The sequence below is a fragment of the Heterodontus francisci genome, chromosome 1 (assembly GCF_036365525.1).
Source record: "Heterodontus francisci isolate sHetFra1 chromosome 1, sHetFra1.hap1, whole genome shotgun sequence".
NCBI classification, from domain to species: Eukaryota; Metazoa; Chordata; class Chondrichthyes; order Heterodontiformes; family Heterodontidae; genus Heterodontus; species Heterodontus francisci.
The window spans coordinates 60,712,109-60,722,476 of NC_090371.1; the positions used below are offsets into that span (position 1 = coordinate 60,712,109).

Sequence of the window (10,368 nt, forward strand, 5' to 3'; positions counted from 1 at the left end):
TATTTAGAACTTGTGCTGTTAAGCAAAAGTTGATGCCTCAAAATTCAGTATTTAATTAAATGTAACAATCCATGGATTGAAATACAATTTTAGTTTTGACTTTAAAACCACTAGGAAAATTGGCAATTCTTAAGATTTAGTCTTGTGTAGTAATGGTTAAAAGTACCAAAAAAATGAACTCAATCTTTCCTGTCCATTGTTCATGCAAAATAAATCTACAGTGTCAACCAGCTATTAGACCACATGAACCCTCATAACAGAACCAGTTCCTGTCTTCACCCAACATTCATTTCTAGCAAGGATCCTCAGCTATCAACAGAAGCCCTAGTCAACTTTTGCCTTCCTAACCCCAGGGAGCAGCCAACTGTTGTACCACCAGCACTCTAGCCAATATCAGTTAACTTTGCATTAATAAGGGACCAAGCCCAAAGGACCCTACTAATCTTTTATGCTACAGCTACTTCCCAGTTTACCAGTTGAGTTAATTTGATAATTTTGATGAAAGAAAAAAAAGTTCTGCAAAAACTGGGGAAATGTTTCACCCAGTACTAGACAGATTACATGCAGTGTTCGCATTCTCAAGATCACTTTTGTGCAATGTAACCTGTTTCAAACTGTATCCATATGGGCAGGATGCATCAGTCATTTCAGTATTAATGAATTTAAAACATCTACAGACACTTATGTGACAACTTGCAATGAGCAACTTGTTTCGTTATTACCTGCCTACTTTCAAAATGTTCAGCCCAATAGGCTAATTTATTTCTACTTTTTGATGTTTCAACATTTTTGGCTGCACTGGTTCATCATCAAAAGCATGTTTTGGCCCACCCTGGTTGTTGCTCTGAATGTGTGTTTTCAGTGTTTTCTACATATATTTCTTCAAATATTTGGCTGTTACTTGCCAAAAAAACTCTCCCAAAACCATGATCCAAAATTTACTACCTTCTGATTTCAACCAAGAACTCCTAATCAAAATATTAGCGATCACTTGACTTCTCCTGATCTTTACAGGAAAATAGCCTAAGGGCATATTTAAAGAACCTGCACATTATTTTCAAGCCAGTGGCCAGGTAAATAGGAACTCTGAACCTGCTTTCAGATTTCAAATAACAAATGCTAGAGTCAGAAGAATAATCAATAACAGTGTTTCAAATTCTAAAGAGAAGAAAAGTTACTGATTTTTAATTTATTCTTCATTCTGGAGGTGTGGGCATTTCAGGCAAAACTAGCACTTATTACCCCTCCCTAGTTGCTTACTGAAAGTGGTAGCCAGCCTTCTTGAATCATTGTAGTATGTTCATTTTCTCTTATGGCTGATGTAGATGCAGAACAACAATGATTTTGCATCGAGATGGTTAAGCCAAATAACTGCATCGGGAGTTGCAGAGAGCCTCGCTTTAATGCCTCCTTCGTATATGTGAATCAGACATTAAGTTGTTAAATGCTTCATGGTCTGTTCTGGATGGCTACAATTGCACACTAGGGTGCGTTTAGAATTTTCTGATGAAAGTAAATGTTTCAAATCGATGACCTAAGTTTCTCTCTCCACAGATGCTGCCAGACCTGCTGAGCCGGTCCAGCATTTTCTGTTTCTATTTCAGATTTCTAGCACCTGCAGTATTTTGCTTTTATAATTTTCCATTTGTGCATCAAATATCTGCCTCTACCATGGTTTGGACATTTTAGGGTTGCCTGTAAACTTTATGGAAGATCAAAGCCAGGGATCTCCTGGGCTGAATTTTACCAGACTCTCAACGTTGGGGTCGTGATTGGGGGGGGGGGGGGGGGGGTGGGGGAGCGTAAAATACTTGCGGGAGTGGCCCGCCATGACCCCTGATGCCGAGAGGCCCCGCCGCATTTTAGAGGGGGCAGCGAGGCCTCAGTGCAGCCCCACCCCCTGCTACTTGGCGGCAGGGCCTTCATTTACATATTTAAATTAATTTTTTTAAGTGCAAATTAACTTACCTGGTCCCGGCAGGCTGTCCCACGCTCATTTTACAGCCGCCAGCTGCACCAGGAGTTCTGAGACGTGACACTCATGGTGTGTGGGGGGGGGGGGGGGGGGGGAAAGGAGTAAAATTATCAGGGCAGGGTGGGGAGAAAGCAGGGAAAACACTTTTTATTGTCTGTGGGGATGGTGGGAAGGGGCTTAAGAGCAAATGTGAGAAGCTGGGGGGGGGGGGGGGGTGGGTTGTGAATAAAATAAGTTTTCTGAATATAGGGCAACAAAAATAACATGGGCAGGTGGGAAAGGGCCTCCATTTTTTTTTATATAAGCAGATGAAAAGTCATCCACCTTTAAAAATTAAAATTTTTGCTCAGGGCTTGAAGCCCTTTAAAAAATGGTACCGGCGCCTGCACGGTGGCGCCGGACGTTGTTGCAGGGGACGGTGCAGCCATCCCCTCGACATCATTGGGGGGGCCGCTCTGCCCTCTCCGTTTAAATGAACCCCCACGCAAAATATCATGGGATTCAATGGTGGCACTTGCGTGTCGGAAGGCCACCAAGTTCAAAGCATGCCGTCGCAACTTGTGGCACGCTATTAAATTTAAGCCCTCTGCATCAGCTAGTGTACAAGGTGTTTGTGACTTTGTGAACTCTATTTGGCTTTGCAAGCTTCATCAGCATTGAGGTCGCATTGTCCAAGGTTAAGTGTGTGGGTCCTAAAGTGCTTATGTGGCTTCAAGCAGTATTGAGGGATATTGCTGAGGTCCTGGTGAATGGGGTGACATTCGTTTTCCTCGATTTAGTAGACTTGCTGAAGGGCTGTGGCATTGCGATTGAATTGTAGCAACATATGACAGCACAGGCAGCCAAGGTGTTGGGGTCAACTTGAGGATTTAAGGGATACACTGCATTAAAATGTTCAGTTGGACAGCAAGTCGAGTGGCTACTTCTGGTCCATACCAATGCAAAGCACTCAGCTGAAGAGTACACAAGCACCATCACTGATGTCTGAAGAACTGATACTCCCCAATGTGTCTGCCAGTTTTTGGACCACATCGACCCTAGACCTCACCTTGGCAACTGCTTTAGGTGGTTGAGGAAGGTTGGCATGCATCCAGCCTCACTCTAGATATAGGTTGGAGTGGGATCAGGTTGCATGGTATTGCCATAGGTGATCATTTTCAGGCTGCGCTTAGCATTCTTACTGCAAAATGGAATACAGTGAGGGATGAGAGAGTTTGCCTTCAGCTTTCATTTCCAGAAATATTCCTCCATGGATTTTATGTCCCTGTTCAAGGTTGACTCGCACTTCGACCTAAAAAGTCCCTGAATGTTGAGAATCCTTGTTCCAGGACCTATCTGGTGTGTTGCTCAGTCCTGAAGAGGGCCATTATGGTGGTTTGAGTTGTTGCTCTGAAGACCAGGAAATAGTTGATTGATGGTTCTGATGCTGGGTTGACAGCATTAGTTGCGATTTCTCATTTATCAGACAGCCTGTATGAAGGCTGCAAACTTCCACTCCAATTCATTTAGTAGTTAGGATATAACTGCAGCTTACTAGGCAGCTCCAAAGCAGAGACCCACGTCATTGGGTCAAATATAGTTAAGTCCAGGTAAGGAAATTTCCTTCCCTAAAAAGGACATCAATTAATCAGTTGGATTTTTATCAATGCTTCATGGTCACTTTTACTGTGCCAACTGTTTTATTTTCAGCTGTTCAAATTCTCAAACTGTCATGGTCAGTTTTGAATACAGTCTTTGGATTATTAGTTCAGGACTCTGGATTATTAATATAACATCACAAGAGGTAAATACAATGTAACTATAATATTACTATTTCCATTGAGTGTAACTTTTTAAATAAATGTAAAGAAGCCTACCAACACCAAGCCAACAAATGACAAATCAGATTAGAGCATCCCAATAATGACATGTTTGCTGGTAATACAACAGCCAGCAAATTCCTTGCATACAAAAAAATGATAAGTCTACAATGTAGCAAATGGTACTTTCATAATAAATCATGTCTCGATGTTTTGAGGCTTATTGAAAATGATCAACTTCCCCTCCCCCAAACACATTATTGCTGTTGTACCTGCACAAATGTTACATGTTGAAATTTCAGTCCAATATTTCCTCACAATTATATTAGAAGCTTAAACACAGACATCAAGCTGTGTTTATAATCATTATAATCAGGAGCACAATCACAATAAAATTGAAATAACTTAAAGGATCGTGAATTTCAAATTGCTTAGCTCATTTACAGGAGTCTCATCTGCTATTTCATTAACTACGGGAAAAAAGTGAACAAAGACAAACTAAACATAACAATTAACACAGGCTGAAGGATAAAAAAGGATTGAGAAGATGGTAAACTAAGAACTGGCTGCTCATCGTATCATACGAACCTCTCAATGTGTTACTCCCTTGCAAGTGATTATCTTGTACAGTTTACTCCACTTAATTCAAATTGATAATTTAAACTAAATTCCTACTTTGCTATGTTAGTTACATTACTCAATTCAAATTACTGGATAATATAAAAACCTTTTATAGCGAAAACAATGAGTTACTAGGAACAGACAGTCATTGCTTTTTCAAAATGGAATCTGTATAGAAATTCTACAGGGTGCCCAAGGTCATCAGATTTCAGTCCACTTGGGGCTGGGGCATGAACACAGTGCATAAAGAATTAACATGCTAATTTTTTTTGTATTTGTTGACCTATTGGCAAGTTATATACTGAGCTGTACAAACCGAGCTTGCTTTATGATAATGCCAGGAACTGCTATCATATGTCTGCATTAGACTTGAGAGTATAAATCTTTACCAAACAAGGAAAAAACCTTCCCAGCATAAAGTTTGCTACAATAATTATAGTGACTGTCTTCTGAAAATCTAGATCGAAGCATCACTGTCTATATCTATTATAAATACTTGCAAATTTGTGGGTTTCTTTTTAACATTCCAAGCTAATTAAAGGCATTTAAAATTGAAATAAGTCAAAGATCGCAAATTTCAAATTGCTTAGCTCAACTGCAGGAATCTTATCTGCTATTGCATTAGCCACGGGCAAAAGTGCACAAAGACGAGATAAACCTAACAATTAACATAAGCTGGAGGATAAAACAGGGTTGAGAAGATGGTAAACTGGAAGAACTGACTGCTCATCGCATCATACCAACCTCTCAACATGCTTGATCCGTGATGATGTAGCTGGGTAGGGGTAGTGGTCCTGATAACTGGACTAAAAAAAGAGGTTCTGATTTCAAATCCTATTGTGCTAGGCTGTGCAATTAAATCTACTAAACTTAAAGTCATTTGTGGGCTAGCACCAGAAAACACCATAAAATGTCACTGGGCTGTCAAAAATCCAACTATCTTGCAAAGAACAGGCTCTACCACCTTCACTCAGTCTGGCTTACATTACATCACTTCCCACACAATACAACAAAACAACTTCAACCCAGCCACGAGGGCATAAGTTTAAATCCCACCACAGCAGTTGGGGAATTTAAATACAATTAAATAAATCTGGAATACATAAACTAGTATCAGTAATGGTGACCATGAATCTACCAGCTATTTGTAAATACCCATCTGGTTCACGAACTTTCTTTAGGGGAGGAAAACTGCCATCCTTACCCGATCTGGCCTAAATGTGACTCCAAACCCACAGCAATGTGGATGACTCCAAACTGCCCTCTGAAATAGCCGAGCGAGCTACTCAGTTGTATTCAAGAAGGTGACACACCATCACCTTCTCAGGAGCAATTAGAGATGGGCAATAAATGCTGGCTTTACCAGCGATGTTCACATCCTATGAATGAATTAAAAAAAAGCTAATTACCATTCCAACAACCTATTCACAATCAGCAAAGTAAAGAGTTGTCAACAGTGCTATCAAGCAGCATTTACAAGTCAATAACTGCACAGTTTGGGTTCCCCCAGACCCCATTACAGCCTTGGTCCAAATATTGGCACAAAAGCTGAATTCCAGACACGAGCGTGACTGCCCTTGACACCAAGGCCGCATGTGACTGTGTGGCACCAAGGAGCCCTGGCAAAATGAAAATCATTGGGAATCAGGGGAAAAAGCTCTCCAATGGCTGGAACGATACCTGACAAAAAAAGATGGTTGGCATCAGTGGAGGCCAAACACCTCAGCCCAAGGACATCAATGCAGGATCAGGGCAACTTCCTAGACACAACTATCTTGAGCTGCTTCAATGACCTTCCTCCATCGTAAGGTCAGAAAAGGGATGTTCAGCTCTTTATGCAACTCCTCAGAAAATGAAGCAGCCTGTGCCCACATGCAGCAAGAGCTGGATAACATTCAGGCTTGGGCTCAGGACTGCCAATTAATATTCACAGCACACAAGTATCAGGCAGTGGCTGACTTCAATGAGACAACGTATAACCACCTCGCCTCGACATTCAACAGCTTTACCAGAGTCTCCCACCATCGACAATCTGGATGTCACTATTGATCAAAACCACATAAATGTCGTGGCTACAATTATGTTAAGAAGTTAATTGTTCTGCAGAGAATGGCCGGGATTTAACCCTTGGTGGAGGGAAGCCGGCCACCGACTGAAAAGTCAGTGGCGTACCCGCTTCCTCCCGGCCTGGGGATCCGATCGTATTTTGCGGGTCCCCGGCCTTTAATTGTTCTGAGGTGGGTCTTCCACCCACTTGAAGCAGGAAGTCCCGCCTAATAGAGCAGCCAGCCAATCAGCAGGCCGGCAGCTCTCTGTCCCCGCAGCGCCACCGGGAGCGCTGGCCACTGCTGGGACAGCAGTCCAGCCTACAGATGATGTTGGAGTGCCCCGGACCTTAGGTAAATTTTTGTTGCTTCGCTGGCGTGATCAGTCAGGCCCCGGCAAGGCAAGGGTGGTCAATTGCGGGGACGGGGGAAGGGGGGGGGGGGGGCATGTTGGGTGTTTGGGGCAGCAGGGGCAGCCCTCCATCGGGCACAAGGTGTCTGATCAGGAAGCCCCCCACCCCCCCAGGCCATCAGAAAGCCTCGCCTCCTACTTTTGTCAGGCAGCTTTTCTCGGGTCTGTGACGCGTGCTTGCTGCACGTTAAATCCCCGTGGAGGCAGGCGAAGGCCCTTAAGTGGTCACTTAAGGGCCTTGATTGGCCTGAGGCGGGTGGACCGTTTTTTGCCGCCTCCAACCTGCGTAAAGTGGCAGCAGAAGCGGGTCGGGAAGGGTGCCCTGAGCCTCCCGCTCCATTTTACCCCACCCCCCGCCACCATTCCACTCTTTGGGGGGACATAAAATTCAGCCCAATGACTCACCTCTTGATGAGCAAAGCCTAAACCTTCTGCAAAGGCACAGATCAGGAGGGTGATGGCATACTATCCACTTGCTTGGATGGGTACAGCTACAAGAAGTCAGGAAACTCAATATATTTGAGAAGGCAGTCCACTTGATCAGCACCCCCCCCACACCCTCCATCATCAGGGAATGGTGGCTGCAATGTATACAATGTACAGGATTCACTGGCAAATCACCAAGATTGCTTCAGCAGCACCTTCCAAACCAGCAACATCAGAACAAATACAGTATGTGTGTGAGAACTCTATCACTTCAAAGTTCCCCTCCGAACATGTGGACATCCATCACTGTAATAAAATCCTGGAACCCTACCTAACAGCATTATGGCAGCAGCTTCGCCACACTGGATTTTACTTCAGGAACACCCAGCGCCATCTTAACAAGGGCAACGATCGATGGTCAATAAATGGCTACCATGCCATCTACACCCACATTCTCAGAATAAATTTTGACTTGATGCCTTCTGAAGTGGCCTAGCAAGCTACTGAGTTATATGGAGCAAGAATGCTCTACAAAAATAAGTTTCCTGTTAAGCTTATGTCTAGTATATTACTTTTATACAAAAATTTCCATAAAGTTCAGTCGTTAATAGTTGCATACATCAAAGGGTGGGGAAGCATAGAAAGATTTATGGCACAGAAGGCGGCCACTCAGCTCATCATGTCCGTACCAGCTGTAAAAGAATTATCCAGTCTAATCCCACCTTCCAGCTCATCAGCTGGAGCCTTGCAGGTTATTTTTAAAAATGTGATGAGGGTTTCTACCTCTCCCACCCTTTCAGGCAGTGAGTTCTAGACTCCCACCACCATGAGTGAAAAAATTCTTCTTAAATTCCCCTGCCAACAATTACTTTAATTCTTGTTATTGGCCTCCCTGCTAAGAAAATAGGTCCTTGCTATCCACTCCATTAGTTTTGTACACCTCAATATGTCCGCAGCCTCCCCATTTTCCAAAGAAAATATACCCAACCTATCCAGTCTTTCCTCATAGCTAAAATTCTCCATTCCTGGCAACATCCTCACACGTCTCTTCGATACCCTCTCTAGAGTGATCACATCCTTCCTGTAATGCAGTGACCAGAATTGTACCCAGTACTCCAGCTGCATCCTAATCACTCTTTTATACAGTTCTAGCATAACTCTTATGCTCTATGCCTTCTTGGCCTGCCATATCTTCAGCCATCTATAGACATACATTGCAAGGTTTCTCTACACTTTTCAGAATCCTACCATTTACTGTGTCTGTGTCAATCTATAGACATTGCCTTGTCTGTCTTCCCCAAATACATTACCTCACACTTCTCCAGACTGAATTCCAGTTGCCACTTTTCTGCCTGAAACAATTCTGTAACAGAACATAATTCCCTGCCATGCAGTCCATATACAGCAGCACTTGATGTCTGAATGCACCCAGAACAGTGTAGTCGAGAATTACGCGAATATCGTCATTTTCAAGTACATATGAGAATATCAAAACAAAAGAATACTGGACAACTTTTTAAACAGATCCCAGTAAACTTTCTTTTAAACTTTTAACAAAAGAGATACGGGCAATATGTGCACCCAAAACTGAAGTTTCACTGCCCAAAACGGAGAAATAGTGCAGAATGTTGATTTACATTTAACTCCGTGCAACTTTACACAGGAACTAAATGTTCCAGTGAAGAGAAAAAAAAGTGAAATAAAACGCGTTAGGGCCCTTTCATTTGGGAGCGTCTCATATTCTTGCTTTTACTAAAATATCATCTGATCTGACGTACAACACACTTTAAGAAAGGAAGGCTCATCAGGCTCTCTCCGACTTCCACTCTCACCCCCGTTGCTGAAAGCTCTGCCAACTTCACGAAAGGGGAAAAGGGGCAATGGTGACCTGCAGGGGCTGACACAGGCCTCGCTACCTGCCGCACTCCCCAAGGGGAGCTGCTTCGCCTGCCTGAACCCGCTGATGTTTCCAGTGACCACTTACTGCCCGTGTGTTTCCAGAAAGGGATGGAGCCGTCGCTGTGCACTAGGTGTGGACCCTTAAAACTGTACTTATATTCGAAACGGCGGGTGGGCAGCTCGGCGGCCACTTTGCTCCCATCGCCGCCGATTGCCCGCAGCAGCTGCAGGAGGATCAAGAAGCCGAAAACCGTTACCAGCGCCGCCATCTTAGCACTGCTGACGCATCGCCTGAGGCACGCCGGGAAAGCTGCTAGAGCCAACACGGCGCTTTCCCATTGGACAGTGCGGACACCGCTGGCCTGGGGTGAGGGAGTACTCAGGCAGACCCACACTTGCAGAGGCTTCACCTGGAAGAGCAGCCCAGGTGGAGTAAGACTGAGCAACTTCTCTTCACCATGACCTGTAACTAGTAATAAGAAGTAGTACAAATGCAGCTAGACCTGTACAATATCCAGGCTTGGGCTGATAAGTGGCAAGTAACATTCACACCACACAAGTGCCAGGCAATGACTATCTCCAACAAGAGAGAATCTAACCATCTTCCCTTGACATTCAATGGCATTACCATCGCTGAATCCCCAGCTATCAACATCCTGGGGGTTACCATTGACCAGAAACTGAACTGGAGTAGCCATATAAATACAGTGGCTACAAGAGCAGGGAAGAGGCTAGGAATCCTGCGGCAAGTAACTCACCTCCTGACTCCCCAAAGCCTGTCCACCATCTACAAGGCACAAGTCAGGAGTGTGATGGAATATTCTCCACTTGCCTAGATGGGTGCAGCTCCAACAACACTCAAGAAGCTCAACACTTTCCAGGACAAAGCAGCCTGCTTGATTGCCACCCCATCCACTACCTTCAACATTCACTCCCTCCACCACCAACACAGTGGCAGCAGTGTGTACCATCTACAAGATACACTGCAGCAACTCATCAAGACTCTTTTGACACGACCTTCCAAACCTGCAACCTCGACCACCTAGAAAGACAAGGCAGCAAATGCCTGGGCACACCACCACCTTAATTTCCCCTCCAAGCCACACACCACCCCACTGACTTGGAACTATATCACCGTTCCTTCACTGTCGTTGGGTCAAAATCCTGGAACTTCCATCCTCACAGCGCTGT

General features: G+C 44.2%; 1 protein-coding gene across 1 annotated transcript in view; it reads right to left on the reverse strand.

The window, feature by feature from the left end:
• The window catches only part of lman1 (lectin, mannose-binding, 1), a 71,986-nt gene extending 62,514 nt beyond the window's left edge, over window positions 1-9,472 (reverse strand). Inside the window, exon 1 of the mRNA XM_068031153.1 lies at window positions 9,263-9,472. Coding sequence (XP_067887254.1) covers window positions 9,263-9,446 — 184 coding nt within the window. The 5' untranslated portion in view covers window positions 9,447-9,472. The remainder of the gene's footprint in view (window positions 1-9,262) is intronic.
• Window positions 9,473-10,368: the final 896 nt, after the last annotated feature.